Source organism: Lepisosteus platostomus, chromosome 8 (assembly GCF_059453375.1).
Source record: "Lepisosteus platostomus isolate fLepPlt1 chromosome 8, fLepPlt1.hap1, whole genome shotgun sequence".
Lineage (NCBI taxonomy): Eukaryota > Metazoa > Chordata > Actinopteri > Semionotiformes > Lepisosteidae > Lepisosteus > Lepisosteus platostomus.
This window is the reverse complement of record NC_142618.1, coordinates 7870550-7887161: the sequence shown is the minus strand read 5'-3', so window position 1 is coordinate 7887161 and position 16612 is coordinate 7870550. Positions and strand designations below refer to the sequence as shown.

At 43.1% G+C, this 16612-nt stretch overlaps 1 protein-coding gene across 11 annotated transcripts in view; it reads right to left on the bottom strand.

Moving 5' to 3' along the window:
* ncoa2 (nuclear receptor coactivator 2) overlaps positions 1 to 16612 on the bottom strand; it is a 134494-nt gene that overhangs the window by 68535 nt on the left and 49347 nt on the right. For all 11 annotated transcript variants that reach the window (XM_088642266.1, XM_088642271.1, XM_088642264.1 and 8 more), the window contains one exon: positions 1541 to 1648. In XM_088642266.1, the coding sequence (XP_088498392.1) occupies positions 1541 to 1629 (89 nt within the window). In that variant the 5' untranslated portion in view covers positions 1630 to 1648. The remainder of the gene's footprint in view (positions 1 to 1540; positions 1649 to 16612) is intronic.

Genomic DNA, 16612 nt, shown 5'->3' with positions numbered 1-16612 from the left:
TGTTAATACCATTTCACCCAGCAACAAAGATACAACATGTCCCCTATTTAGTAACTATCAATTAAAAGAAACACTTACGTAAATAATAGCTTTCGTTTTTGATAATGGTATCAAGTTGCAGTTAACCAAAAAATAATGCTGGGCATCATTTCTCAACTAGTAATTAACAATGATACAATTTTTCAAAGTAATGAGCAATTTTTAAGAAATGCGCCCAGCACAGCTCAGAGCGTAGGTAATGTTATAGTTGGAGATGAAAGCCATTTATTACTATGTCATTATGACTGCCTTGCTGTACCATATCAAAACAAAACAAAAGGTACCAGAGACTAAAATGTTTAGCTTCCTAGGAGCTGATCGGTAGATTTCATCTTGAAAGTAGTATGCACCGAAGCAAAAACAATTTGTTTGATCTGGCACTTCCTTCCTGTAGTCTCGGAGTAACCCTTTGTCATATTATCACTGTCTCCAAAAGATTCTGGTCTGCGCATGCGGTGTAGCATGCCAGAACGTGCTCAACACCATGCGGAGACCAAGTGCTGTATTAAGTGATGACTCGGAAGCAGAAATCTAAAAGGATGTTTCCTTGCCTTGAGGATGTGGTAACAGATCAGTTTGGATCCGTTTGAGGGTTGCCAGGCACAAACCGCCCAGCCGTGTTGTTGAAGCCAACACACTGGCTGGATGAGATCCCTGGACCATTTAACTACACAAACCAAACGTGCTTGATGGGCCGAATGGCCTCCTATTGTTTGTATCTTCTCCTCTGTTTGTAAGGCAGAGACTCCTTGAGCTGGCGTCACACTACACGACTCGACATGTCAAATTTAACGACTGCAGTTGTTGAATCTCCCTGCCTTTTCCGTCCTAGAGGGTGTCAAATTATACGACTGGGAATCGCAGGGGGTGACTGATGACACGATTCCCTCGCGCCTTTCCATCACGGTTCCAAATCTCGTATTGCGCCGTGAAAGTACCGCGAGGTCGCCTCATTTTGGCAGCCAATTAACGTGGAGGACAAGAGGAGCGCCGCACGACAGTAAACAACATGGAGAAAAAGCACGTAAACATCTTGAAAAACGGAACACGGGCATCGTTTCCCCCCCACAAATAAACATCTTCAAAAAATATAATTCTTCCTTATTAATACAGAACAAATTTACACAAATAAAACAGTTAAAACTATAAAACATCTTTAAAACAAATATTGTAAACAAATAAGTACTGCGCTATAAAGTGTAATCTAATGAGCACATTATCTCACAAGTACACATCTGGCTCACTGCCCACCCCTACGACTTGCCACTCACTCCGAGAAAAATCCAACCCGTTTTATTTTATTGTAGCGAGTCGCAGAGAGTCATAGGGCCGGTTAAAAGCGCTATGACTGAGCCGCAGGGGGTGTCACACTGCACAACTGACATTAACGGGCGCGCGCTGCCACTCCCTACAACTCGCTGTGATTTTCTTACGATTATGTAAATGAAGGCTACAACTGAAAATCCTAGGAAAAGTCGGGTAGTGTGATGCCTGGCATTACCTGGGTCCCAGGAGATCAGATGGACACTCCTTCCGTTTCCTGGACTCTGCCCTTGCAGGGTCAGAGGTATTGTCACCCACCCCACTCATCTTCAGCGCATATCAGCAACTGTGGAGAGATGGAGACGAGACACAGGTTAAGAAAGATTTCGCTCCCTAGACCGGTATAAACCAACACCCGCCCATGCAATAGCCAAAACGTATTTGTTTTCTTCCAGTTTTAAGTGAGGAATTAGCCTCGCAGGTTCCCCGTACCTTCCTGTACAGCGGACAGAAGTTCCATGTTAAAAATTCTGGTTTGCAGGACTGAAGCATGAAAGCATAATTAAGAGACAAATTTCTGTTTTGTACAGATCTGTGGCCTGTTAGCGACGTTCAAAACGCCCTGGGATTTTTAATGACCACAGAGTCAGGACCTCGGTTTTATGTCTCATGAACCTCCCAAAGACTGAAGCATGTATAGCTGTCAAACAGTACCCTTAATTGACAAAAACAGCATATAATTCTGTCAGCTCCTCTATCAGCGTTTCTGTCCTGAGATAATGATACGGAATCACTTCAAATCTCTCTCCCACTACAGAACATTTAAGGACAACCAGGGACAATAAAGTAAAAAATTTCAATTACCAGGATAAGTTACAAAGCACATTACTTGTCCAGCTACAGGATAAGGATTTTGAATAACACTTCGATAAACATTGCTCTTCCAACAAAAACCGAAGGGATGTGCACCAAAGCACTCCAAAAAAAATCTTACAACTTCCGGATGTGCTTGCTCCGATTTGCATTTCTTTTTTTCTTTTCCAGGGCCTCCTGGAAGACTATGAATGAATCTCAATCAAACTGCCCGACAGAGCACTTCTGCCAAACAGCCAAGTTGCACTCAGATGGAGAAAACCGTGCCCTGGGTGTGTTGATGACTCGACCTTCTGGTGCATTAAATTAACAATAATCAATCGATGCAGAGGAAAGGGCCTTTAATAATTGACACCAAGGTAAAGAAGAGCCATCTGTTGGTGCTTAGACAAAGGATAATGGACTCTGAATCGCAGAGACGATCATTACAATAGAAACCTTACTCTTTTGTGAAGTTGCATGGAAAAAGTAACCAGCTGACATTTCAGGAATTTCAACACTAAAGTCACGCATGAAAACCCAATAAAGCTGTCCTGTTGTCCTACCAGTTTAAGAGTATTTACCAGCTATCAACAAAATTAACTTCTTGAATTTATTCTTCTTCATTTCTCCGATGGAGCTCCCCAGATACGAAACAGCACGAACATGTGTCGTCTCTCGAGTCTAGAGTCAGCCGTTAGGGTCAGAAAAAAAAAACATGCACTACGCATATCCAACAATATCTATGAAGGTCTTCAGGAGGTAACCATACAAATTAATACATCACTACTGCAACAAGTAGAAATAAACTGCAGGTGCACTTACTGCAGTATTTTTAAAGACCACGCTTGGTTAACATCCACACCTTGCCTTAGTGATAATTGATGGTTAAGCAACATCCTCTGTTCATGCAATGTCAAACACTGATATTCATCTGTATCCTCTGCTTTAGCCCTGTAGATACTGCTGCATTACGGTCTCTCCTTCCAGCCAGACCGGCTGCAACAGCATGTAGCACATCTACCAGTTACATAACTTCAGAGCAGCCTCTTTTTGCCACAGCGCTGTTTAAGGAAAGCAGACTGCTAATCTGAATGCATCATCAGTAGGGATCCCTGTTGGGTTGCAGTGGCCTACTTACACCACAGTAGCAGAGCACAGAGATCACAGCAGCAGAGAAAACTAAAAACAAAACATTAATTAAAAAATACTTGGGAAGGGGACGGACAGACAGCGGCCTACCAAGTTACAATTAATAGGTTTATTCCACGCTGAAAAGAGAAGAAAGAAAATACAACGTTTCGGCCGTGAAGCCTTCTCTTCTGACACCCAAAGAAGGCTCCATGGCCGAAACGTTGCGTTTTCTTTCTTCTCTTTTCAGCATGGAATAAACCTATTACTTGTTCCTCTGCAGCCTACTCATGCTGACACAGCTACCCACCTGAACTAGGTCTACCGAGTAATTTTGATTTCACCTAAAAAACAGCCTGTATCTTTATGTACATCAATGTATATCTGACCCTGGTCCTCCACTTGCACCTAAGTTACACAAATACAAAGGTAGGAATTTTCAATATCCAAAATAACAGACAGTGCAAAGTCATGATAAACTAAAAATCTCATTATGCTATTATATGCTTTTGCAAACTGTAAAGAGCCAAGTCACCAAACATTTTTGCACTGTAGCAGGTGAAACGTCTTTAGATGGTTTCCTCATATGAAAGGGGGTACACATTTAGCTCCAATACCTTACAATTCTTCGTATAACACAATCGAGGCAAACTCATGTTACTCCTGTATTGTGTACTTTATGCAACGAGGTAAAGTGTTCAAACAAAGTTTAAAACATCAATTCCCTTTGTCTCAATTAACAAGACCATGACAAATCACTTTTGCACAGATGTTGACATATTACCAATAACAGCAGGGAGAAAGCTACGTATTTCTTAGAATAAACTAGTCCAGGTCCAGTCTGGAAAACAAACACTGTATATAGGGTGATGTAGCTTTACCATAAAAGGAAGAGCATTAGCTAAGAGTTGAAAGTAGAGCTTGTAAACAAAGACCCTGAAGAAAACTAACTGCCAACACAAGTAGCCCACAAACTTCAGATTCACACTGCAGATAATCTACTCTAATTCCTTAATATGAGAAAACAAACTCCAGCAGAGATCCCCTAAAATTGAAAAGCGCCATGCTGTATCCTAACAAAAACTTTGCCCTTCTCACAAAGGCTCAATGTCCTCATGGTCTGAAACTCTCGATTTCCTTCAGACTTTCTTCTGTACTTGTAGAATCACTTCCACATTTCAAAACCTTATCATGCAATCTTTCCTGGATTCGTTTGTACAGTACACTAGGCTTACACGTTACTGAGTATAACTGGAAAGTAACCAATTTATTTAAGATGCAATCTGATCTCACTGTTCAAGAAGCCTTATTAAAAGTAATATAATAGGATTTATGTTGTGTGATTGCATTACTCTGGTTTCAATCTTTTTTTCCCACTGGTGTTGCTTTGAGAGGCCGTTATTTAAGGTTTCTTAAGGGCTTTTTAAGCAGAGAGTTAAGCTACCCACCCTTTAAAAACTAAATTTAATTGACACTCCTTTGAAAGATAATGGGAGGAGAAAGAATGGGTTCTTGAGACTTCACAGAAAACTAAAATGCATGGATTAGCAGCAATAACCCAGTGGGACATAAGCAGTAAGAAACCACATAATAACCTACTAAAATAACTATATCATTCTTTCACTTAATTGCATCATTTGTCTTCCTGATAGCGCAAAAGCAGATGTACATCTACAGAATCACTCCTTTCACACACAGCTCTCATTAGATCACTGAGCACCAAGCAGGACTGCTACAGCCAGAAATTCCAGCTGTCATATACAATTACCATTTAAGGTGGGGAGGAGAATTGTTCATTTGATAGAAACAATAGGTGCATATACACAACTAATACTGTTCATGACCTTGTATGACGTTGTCAACCAAATATTTCTTCTTAAATCATAAAATCATCCATTATATATTACCGAAAGAATACAAAACCAGGGATTTCACTGAAATATTTAGGGATTTCATGAAATCCCTGGTTTCTACTTTATATTGTAACATATATGAGCATTACAATCAATCACAGAAAAACTGATAAGTAGCTAAACTAGTATACAAAGGAACAAGTAATACGTTTATTCCCTGCTGAAAAGAGAAGAGAAAACTCAACGTCTCGGCTGTGAAGCCTTCTTTAGGCGTTATCACAGCCGAAACGTTGTTTTCTCTCTTCTCCTTTCAGCATGGAATAAACCTATTACTTGTTCCTTTGCAGACTACGCATGCTGACGCAACTACCCACCTCAACTAGTATACTATATGTCGGCTTTCTGTCACGTTTTCTGATGTACATCACATACTAAAATAAAAAAAACTGGCTGCTTGAACTTCTCAACCCAATTTCAATCAGTGTTTCACGGCGCACAGAAGATCATTTTAAATTGCACTGTGTAGGAAGCAGCTAAATCACGAATCTGCTACACAACAGTCAACATTCATTTGAGATGAAGTGATAACTGATCTTGCACCACTTACCTCCATATAAAAGTAAACAAAATAAAACTGTTGAAACACTAGTAAAGAAATCCAAGCAACAAATAACATTAATCAGAGATGCAGATCAGAAGACAGAATATGGACTGAACTGGAGAGAGGCCCTGGCATTGCCCTGCTTAACAAACCTTCCAGTTTCAACATGCTCTTCACCGATTTCAGACCATCTCCTTATTATCTCTGCATTTCCTCCAGTCCGAAAGTGTTCCGATAGGAGACCTCTCCTCAACTTACAGGTGAAGAACCGGCTGGCGGAAGGTACCTTCCAGCTCTGATTGCACGCATGCAGTGGAGACAGGACTGCGAGAGTCAAACCCGAGGCCGATGTGTGCGAAGTCCAGTGGTGCAAGGTGGAGACGTTAGTGGTTGGAGGGGGACCTGACTGGTAGAAAATGAGCGGGCCAGTAGCCATCGTGAGCGAGGAAGAGCGGGGAGCTGGAGCAGGAATATCGAGGGAGAGCAGGGAGATCGAGGGAGAGCGGGGAGCGGGAGCAGGGAGATCGAGGGAGAGCAGGGAGCAGGAAGATCGAGGGAGAGCGGGGAGCGGGGAGCAGAAAGATCGAGGGAGAGCGGGGAGCGGGAAGATCGAGGGAGAGCGGGGAGCGGGAAGATCGAGGGAGAGCGGGGAGCGGGGAGCAGGAAGATCGAGGGAGAGCGGGGAGCGGGAAGATCGAGGGAGAGCGGGGAGCGGGAAGATCGAGGGAGAGCGGGGAGCGGGAAGATCGAGGGAGAGCGGGGAGCGGGAAGATCGAGGGAGAGCGGGGAGCGGGAAGATCGAGGGGGAGCGGGAGCAGCGAGATCGAGGGAGAGCGGGGAGCGGGAGCAGGAAGGGCGGGGAGCGGGAGCAGGAAGATCGAGGGAGAGCGGGGAGCGGGAGCAGGAGGGAGAGCGGAGAGCGGGAGCAGGAAGATCGAGGGAGAGCGGGGAGCGGGAGCAGGAAGATCAAGGGAGAGCAGGAAGATCGAGGGAGAGCGGGGAGCAGGAAGATCGAGGGGGAGCGGGAGCAGCGAGATCGAGGGGGAGCGGGGAGCGGGAGCAGGAAGATCGAGGGAGAGCGGGGAGCAGGAGCAGGAAGATCGAGGGAGAGCGGGGAGCGGGAGCAGGAAGATCAAGGGAGAGCAGGAAGATCGAGGGAGAGCGGGGAGCAGGAAGATCGAGGGGGAGCGGGAGCAGCGAGATCGAGGGGGAGCGGGGAGCGGGAGCAGGAAGATCGAGGGAGAGCGGGGAGCAGGAGCAGGAAGATCGAGGGAGAGCGGGGAACGGGGAGCAGGGAGATCGAGGGAGAGCGGGGAGCGGGGAGCAGGGAGCAGGAAGATCGAGGGAGAGCGGGGAGCGGGAGCAATACGTCTCATGTCCTGCTACCCTGATGAGGGGGCATCTCTGAGCACCTCTCTTGCGTGCACAGGAGGGGAAACGTTCTGCACATTTTTCCCCAACAGGGAGTGAAAGGCATGTCAATCACTGTGCACTTGTCTGGATCACACTCTTGAAGTGATGACCAGCTGCGTGGTCCCACAAGCTCGTTACATCACGACGTTTTTAAAATCTTCATGTCTCATTACCACAGGCCGTTCAAACATTCCTATGGGAGCACAAAAAGCTCATTTCAAAGCAGAGCCTCCATTTGGATACACCAGTATCTATAACCATTTCAAGTTTAGTTCCGATATACTTGCATGGCACAAATAAAATCTTTAGTTAGGTCCATTAGTAAATTCTCTGTTCCCCTTGGATGTTATCTGGTACACAATCCATTCATCCATGAGTCTATTCCTAGAAGTATACGGCACAAGGCCAGGATCTACACCTTACACAGGATACCAGTCCACACCACAGGGTAAACAGAAACACAAGCAAGTGGAACCCCTAGACTTATTTACTCATAAGTGAAAATAGGTCACAAAAAATAAGATGACTGGGAATGCTTGGTTAAAAAATAACATATGTATGTGTATATGCAAATACCACAAATTGTTAATCAACATATTTGATGACCATTTATCCTCTTAAAAACACTAACCAATCAGGTAAAGATGCTTATAGTACAAACATGGGGTTTAATTTTAGAAATACATTATCTCTAAGAATTTAGAATAACCTTCTTTGGCTAAATACCGCTTTTTAGGTCACAGACAGGGATGTGATTTTACAATGCTAGCAGCAATATACAGGTTCCTATAAATGGTTAACATATCCCTGTTCTTCCTTGTAATTCAATGCTAATGCAATTTTCCGAGTCTAATGCCTAGCAAAGAACACCCATTTTGAAATAATTCCTGAGGAAAAAAGAAAATGGTTCACAGGTCAACTGATCCATAAATGAATTATTGTGCAGATTGATTGGAACAACTGATGTTCACTTCAAACTGATTAGCAAGACATCAACCCTTATTGTTTCAGTAAACTCTGATGTTGAATGAAAAAAAGTAGCAGCTCCTAATATTTAAACTACAGGAGTTTAAATTGAGCTAAAAGCTTATTTCCCCCCATTACTTCTAGAATTTGCTTTAAAAAAATCTATCAATTAAGGGAAAATGATTTCAGAATGAGAACGAATTCCGAGAACATTTTCCTCAAGAACATTGTGTTAAATATAAAAACAGTTACCGTTTACCAGATTTGGTCAGAAGGTTTTACATTCTGAAAAAGAATGGACATTATTAAAATTCCACAGAACCTGCCTTACATTAATTGGAGAGATGACACCGTTAACTGCTCTGAGCTTATGAGCATTTTTCAAAAGGGACTGCTTCCATGCATAAGTATCAATAAACTGCATATTTAATTTTAATTAAGCTCGAAAACAATAACATGCATAATCTTTCTTGGACTGCTGTACCATCCAGGTTGTGCTCTAGGTTGTTGTGACACTGACCACTAATAAACTGCTTCCTGACTCTACATAGATGGATGATCATTCTCTTTGCATCCACCTTGAACTCAACGGCAATATTTTTTTCCCCAGAATGGATCTGCCTTCGTCCAAAGGGCTAAAAATTAATTCTCAGCATTGGAAACATACCTGTAATGATACACATCAACTCCAATAAACCTGGAACTAAATGGCATGCTATATAGGCGTATATAAGAAGCAGACAAGACGCAAAATGTACTAAACAAGCTTTAATCTTCCATCCTAATCTTTAAGGCACCAGTTTATTATGAAAAGTGAAAAAAAGAACTTCTTCTTTTAAGGGAAGGACCCATTGTAATTAAAATTACATGAGTCTGTGGTGTATTTAGTAAAAAAGTACCCTGACTCAGCAGTTGACTTGGAAATGCTGCCAGTTATCAGCACAGATTTATTACCTAAAAGCGAATTCTTAAGAAATTGACTTGAGACTGGATTAGGAATGATACAGCACTTCCTACCAATATCTTTAATATAAACAAAAACATCTCAAAACACACCACTGAGTTATTAAAGAAACTCACTTCAAACAATAACAGGATCTCCTCCTCTATATCCCATTTCAGGCACCTCCTTTAGAAAGACACCAAGAATGAGCAACCCTTTCCCCCCTGCCTAGGAGTGAAATGTTTTCTACTAGTCCCAGTGAAACTGTGAATACGCTGTACATAAAAAAGTAAGTTGTACAGAGATTCAATTACTTGTACTTGTGTTCTGTTTTCACCAAATTTAACACTAGCACCACACAACCTCTCCCCTGAATACTGACGGTCAATTTCTCTTCTGCGTTAGAGATATGGGCATAGGAGATATTCTTTTCTGCTAAATGACCAAATATGCCAAAAAAATATCCTCAAAGAATAACAGACGTTGAAAATCACTTTCCACTTTCCCCATCCTAGAAAGGACGGCCAGCAGAACTGGCGTGTGACACAGTAGCTAAAGGCGCACACTGTGAGGCGCGCGGCTACACACTACAGCCGCCGGCCTTCGTTTCCGAGCAGCGTCACGCTCCGACCCCGGCCCCACGGTTCCACCCGGCGCTGTCCTCGCGCTGGCGGGCGGGCGAGGGAGTCACCCACCACAGCCGCGGCAACCGCCAGGGTCCCGCCTCGTCCAGCGGTCATCACTGCCCCCGCCGCCGCCTCCCGCCAGAAACGTTTTCACCCCAGAATGAAGCAAACGGCACTGCGTGGCGGACAACGCCAGGGAAAGGAAGGGAGGATTCACGGGACGAGCAAGCGACTGACTTCGAGGGCCACTCACCCGCCCCCCAAAAAGTGTAATGTTCGTCCCTGGGATAAAAGGCGAAACTAAAGAAGGCTTCCTCCAAAATGGAAGGAGCCACACAGTCTGGGTCCATTAGAATAGAGAGAGAGAAAGGCAGACTGCGGAGCGTCGAGTCCCAGAGGGAGACCTGAGAGGCAAGGTCCCACAAGGTCCCATCATCACAGTCTCAGGCTGAGCTGCCCTTAAGGCATCAAGATCAGTCCTCCGCTGTACGGAAGAAAATTAATTCAACCCCCCTGCACAATTCTGCCGTGTAAACAGTTGAACCTTAAAATTCCTTAAAAAAACAAATGACATCCTAATTCAGCTGAATCCATACCAACCTGTACCTGTTCTGTTTGCTTCAATGAAATACAACGTTTAAAATCATTTGAAAACACGTCGTCAATTTTACAAGTTTTGAAAACACAAGTTTTACCAGTTACGGGTAGTGGTCTTCCCATATTAATGGTGAAGCAGGAATACAAAGCACCACACAGCAGAATGATCTACAGACTGGATAATGTATCTCTTTAAAAAAAAAACTGTGACATTCATTGTCTGTTTTAATTTGTGAAAACACATTTATTCCTATCTCTGAATTCTCCTTCAGATAAAATAATTCTATAATGAAAATCCACTCTTTGGAAGTGTCTTGGAAGCCTCCGGAACTACAATATATAGAGGTTTCCCATTTCCCTGGGGTTTAAATGGAAGTAACACAGAAAACATTGTGCAGTAGCAGGCACCATCATCAATAAGGTCAAGAACATGATCCGAACACTGCAGGCAAATGGCCACAGACCTCCATGAGTTGGATTGGCTCTAAAAGAACCCACAAAAAGCTCAATTCACCACCTTCCACTACAAGACAGGTTCACAGTAAATGGAAAGCTACAGGCAGCAGCCCTGCCAGGAAGAGAAAACGAGAACATCTCACCACCTAGGGCTGGAAAGTGTTTGGGAGGCAACCATAAATCCAAATGCAACAGTTGGTGATCTTCAGCACTCACTCTCATCTACAGGCTATAAGATCTTGAATATGATCATTTGAAGCTGCCTGCATGAATGCAGTATTCGTAGCTGGTTGCAAGGTTTAAGCCTCTTCTCTCTTCTGAATGACCATAAGGCTACCTTAATTTGCCTAACTACAGCTGAAGCAAAGTCAAAGCAAGGTCAGATGAAATGAAAATGGGGCTTTTTGGACATGCGGGGGGCCAAATAAGTAAAGATCATGTTTAATAAACCAGTCATTCTCATTGTGAGATACTGTAAGGGGTCTCATGTTTTGGGGTGGATCAACAGGCCTGTTCCTGGAACCTTTGTCAAGACAGTGGAAATCATGAAATCCAGCACAATATAGCCAGACACCTGGGTCTATCTGCTAGAGCTTGGCCGAAAATGGACATTCCAGCATAATACTGATCCGAACAGCACACCCAAATCAAGAAAGGAAAAGTAAACTGCACACAGAATATGTGTTTTTGGCCTGTCATCTCTGTCTCAAGATCTCAACTGGAAACCCAAGTGTCTGAAGGACTTAGAGAAGTTGTACATAGAAGTGTGTTCAGAAGTGACTGCTCTGAAGTGCCAGAACCTCATTGTACAGTGCAGGCGGCTTCCAGTCAGTGTAAGATGTGCCAGGGAAGGACTTACAAAATACTAACCACAGCGTTGTTATGAACAAATGCGAATGGTAAGACTACTATATGGCATTTATAGAATTTTTTAAACATTATCCAAACTGTAAATCTTTCCATTATTTGACATTTATTGTTGCTGTTTCATCAGGGGCATGCAAGCCAGGGGCACAATTTGCCATTACAATTGGTGTAATCAAATTCTGGAAGTTTCTTTAATATTAGGGTCATGGAGTCAGTATCATTCAGGCAGTAAACTAACATACTGCTGTGACTCTCCCCCTGCCTCAACAGCACTGCATCTCTCTACACGTCTCCAATGAATATTCAATTCACAAAACACACCTTCTTAATTCTTTATTTTAACCAGATCAGTCAGAGGAAATTCTCGGTTTCGATCACAAAGAGTGACCACAAGAGTGGAGAGTACACATTTACAGGGTAGGGGTTTTACTAGAGAAGTCCAAGCCAAGTACTGCTCTCAAAAGCAAAAGAGTGCCCCAGCTGGGATTTGAACACGCAAACCAGTGGCAGGGACCTCAGAGCCTTAAACACGACTCAATGTTGCGGCTCGTAAAGGTATCAGTGGGACTGCCCTGCGCCATCCCTTAGAAACCTGCTGCACATAGTGAAACACAACACTGCTTTTAGGCTCTGCACCATCTATCACCCCCTCAGAAAAACAAAATCATAACCATCCAGTTCAGCCAAATGCATTCACAGAACAAAAGCATCCCAGTACCGAGAGCAACTGGACTGTTGAAAATGATCAGATCCTACCATGAACGACGTACTACTTCAAAAAGCTTCACATGGAGGTACTTATGAATGTGTTCAACATTTACAATAACACAACCACACTACGAAAGAGGAAAAAAAACATGAAAACCACAAAATGAAGTCAGGACTTCACAAGGCTCTGTAAGCACCTTGCTCCGAATTTAACTGCAGCTCCTTACTTAAAGCAGTTAAAAGCTGGAAAGACAAGGTAAAGAGGAAGTTAGCCTGAGGTCAGATTGAGGTCACGAGCATTTAAAAGCAAAACTCTATGTTCATTGTTTTCATGATTACGCATTCTAGTTCTTAATACTCGGAGTTCAAACGTTCAACTCGCCCCACTCAGGACATTTAAAGGAATCTCTCACTGGTTCTGCTCATGCTTGTAAGAAAGTTTACAAGCCCGTAAAAAAAAAATAAAGTCTATTCTCACGGTATGAAAAACAAAACAACACAATAATAATATTTCAGAATATCAATGGAAAAAGAACTACAATGCAACAAAAGCAGCCAGTGGTGATGCACATGTTGCAAAGGTTGTCTAACATCACAAAGATAAGATAAATCAATTTCTGTATATATATATTTGTCTTTGTCTAATTAAGTCTTTGTGTACAGAGACTGGTGTGCTTATTTGAGCTTATGAGGGAAAAAAAAACTATAAACAACAACAACTGGGGACTGAGTTCAAACAGAATATATCCCCAACAGCTGGAGAAAGAAATGAGATTCTGTTTTCAAAAACTGACAGCCACTTCTCAGTCTAAAAGAGAAGGAAAAAAAAACTCTCCTCCTCCCGTCTTTGAAGCACTGAGGTCTTCTTCTGCGAACACCTCCTGGCCACTTAACCACATCACTGGGGCTCCACCGCCTTGGGCCTGGCCCTGACCGACTGTCCCAGACGGCCGAGAGATGGTGCAGCGCGGGGATCCTGCCCATCGTCTCCTCTTACGACGACGAGAACGTAATGGCCTTAAAGTGAGAGCATCAGACGGCAACAAACAGCCGACTTCCATTTACCGAAAGCTGATCACATTCATGAATCTTTTACACCGTCAGACACTCCGAGATGCCACTGGGATGAACGGGATACTAAACGCATTAAGCTGCAAATGGCTGTTAGGGGCTACTTAGACACAAGACACACCGCGAAGATAAGCAAAAAGAAGCCATTCTGCAGAAAAAAAGAAAGCTTCCTGAAATCTGAAACCCCTTATCCCTCAGTTGTGCGAATAAGCGCACAGACTCCAATTAAATATTTAATTGGACAACATGATTAAGATGATGTGAACAAGTCTATTATGTCAGCAACTGAAACTTTAAAAATGAAAATCTGTTTGGAAAGAGCAATAGTATCTTAGCCTGAATTCAAAATAGCTAAAAGTCCGCACTAACTGACCCAAGTCTGTCTCCTCCACTGTTAAAACATCAGTGACGTACCACACAAAACATACAAGTTACTGTACGACACAGAACATGGTTATTAAGAGATGCACCTAAAAATTAAAAACCAACTAACCTCATCTATTTCTTAGTGAATTTTTCTTAGTGAATTTATGAAAAACCTTGCCTTTATTTTAAGGTGCTGATGATGGTAGTGATCCGGTAAAAACGCCACAAAGAAACAATATATTTTTTATATATACAAGTTCACTGTAACACATTCAATTTAACTGAAACGGTTCTAGATTAAATATAAACTTTAATGCCCACATTAAAAATCAAGTGGGGGAAATGTGCTATGATATCGAGGTGGCACAGCCTGTGCAACAATCCGGAAGTCCCAGTTCCAGTAATTAGGAGACAGTCAATGTGAGACAGATGTGCTTTCTGATCTACAACCCTTCACACGATCTCCCTCACATGTGACCTCTCCCTCCTGTTGGGATACAGATGTGCTGATGCCATCGTTCACTGTCATGCAGAATGGTGCTCTGCTACTCTGCAGACGCTGCTCTTGGACTCACTCTCCACCTTCCACTGAAGAGGATTTCTTACTTCAATAAGTTGCAAAGTACCCCCAGAAAATGACCTTTCTCTTCCACCATTTTAACCAAAGGGACCTAGGAAATCGAGACACTTCATTGGTCAATCTCATATATGCAAGACTGGAAAAGCTCTACAGTGAACGCAACAGTTAAATGCACCCAACTTTTGATTTTAGGTGAAATGCTCTTTTTAGGGTGATGGCTTGACACTAACTCACAACCCACTAAACACTCAGTGAGGGAAAAAAGACTCCCATAGGAATCAGACCCATTGCTGAACGTCTATGTGACACACCCTGATGAAACTGCTCTGATGACCAATATTAAAACTGACCACATACCGACAGTCATTAGAAACTCAAATCACATTGGCCCACATTAAAAATTAGCCTTAACTGATCGGAATTAAAAACTATTAGAACCAATGGCAGTAGTTGATTTCTTTCATCTGTGGAAATTAACACAAAGCATAGCAACATCTTTTTTTTGATGGCAGACGTCCGAGACTTTGCTTTTAGTAAACAGTGAAAAGACTCAAAATGTTGTGCCACGAGGAATCTCATTTCCACACCGGCATAAATGTACCTCTGAAATTTCGGTTTTCATATTCACAATGGCAACATATTGTGTGTGTACCAACCTGCAGTTGTATTAGGTAAAACCCCCTTCAGTGTGGTGTCTAATCACCATGCCTCCCTCATTAAGCATTCTAAGTGGCTTTTAAAACGTGTACAACATGTTTAAAGCACAGCCGGTGATGTCCAAAACAAAGACTTAGTCACAATGACAATCACCCTGGAGCAGCATGCTTGTATCCCTGATAAGCTGTTTGCAAGCACACAGGGAAAGCAGCCAAGACATGGTATTCTAGTAGGAATTTCAAACTAACCTGTTAGCTCTCCAACCACAAAGGCAGTCTCTTCTCATCATTTTGTTACTTCATAAAGGGAAACTACGGTGCCAATTTCTCAGACCGGCTACTAAATCTCGGTCACAAAATTAATGAGACGTTATTGCAAAATGTTGACAGAATTCCGAATGAAGCACAAAATCGCGAACTTTGTGAAACTACCATATGGACGCCTTAGTGTTGCAAACCCCTGTCTCACCACGGCCGAGAGCGAGACTTTGCAAGAACTGCGACGGAAACAGGCCCATCCCGTAATGACTAATGTCATGTGATGCACGAGCAAATACGTACAGGTTGTGTGGCAGAAACACTCCAATGTGATCTGGACGCAGAGTAGTATTTGTCAGCAAAAGCGTCCCGATGTCAAGAGCAATATTTCTATTGGATTAAAAAGATTCACAACCCTGCTTGTTCACAATATAACTGGGCCAATTCACGTCACAGGAAGATTTCTTGCCTTGTTCTGAACCCCTGTCAATGACAGCAATATGGGGCTGTGTAAAATTGGAGGTTTTACACATTTTACATTTGTTGCGGCTTGAAATGCACTTCTCAATGCCAATTCTTTCTAACCCCGCAATATAAAAATAGCATTGCGGTTCCCCTTTAAAGTTTTCTTCAAAGAACTCCTCACCGGACTGTTTCCACAGTGCATGTCTGGTACAACGGACTGAAGAAAAGCCACACTTCCCCGCCTCTACACCTCTGTAAGCTGTCAGCACTGGCCGCAATCTGCTCAACCACAAACACCCAGCCAGCAAAAAGTGCTCGTTACCGGTACAGCCTGCAGCAGCCCCCCCCTCTCTCAGAAGGCAAGACAACAGGAAGGAGGAGCTCCACCTTGGACTGCAGGGTGCGCTCACACAGCCCGTTTCAGAGACGCCCAATGAACCTACTCGGCACGTCTCTGGGAGGCAACAGAGGAAACGGAGCGCCTGGAGAACAGTCACGGGGAGAACATGGAGACTCCACACAGAATCGAACTCGAGGGCCCCTGAGGAAGCAGCTCTTCCCTCACCCAATTCAATATTTGAAAAACGGATCTGAAGATTTGACTTTCATATTTGAATTTGTATAGTTGATATTATTCATTGAAACTGATTTTTTTCAATATATTACGTAAAAAATATCTTTGAATATTTGAAGGGGGGAGGGGGGGGGACTGTTAAAATGTGCAGAATTTAGGACTGACGTTTCATCATTTGTTCGTTTTGTGGGGGGGGCCCATTCACCACCAGCTACCCCATCTATACCACCGCCTGGGGGCCCAGGGAGCCCCAGACTTAACTAGTGCTCTAAGCACATACTCTTACCTGCTGAACCCCTAAAGAGCACCCAGGGAGACGTCACTGTT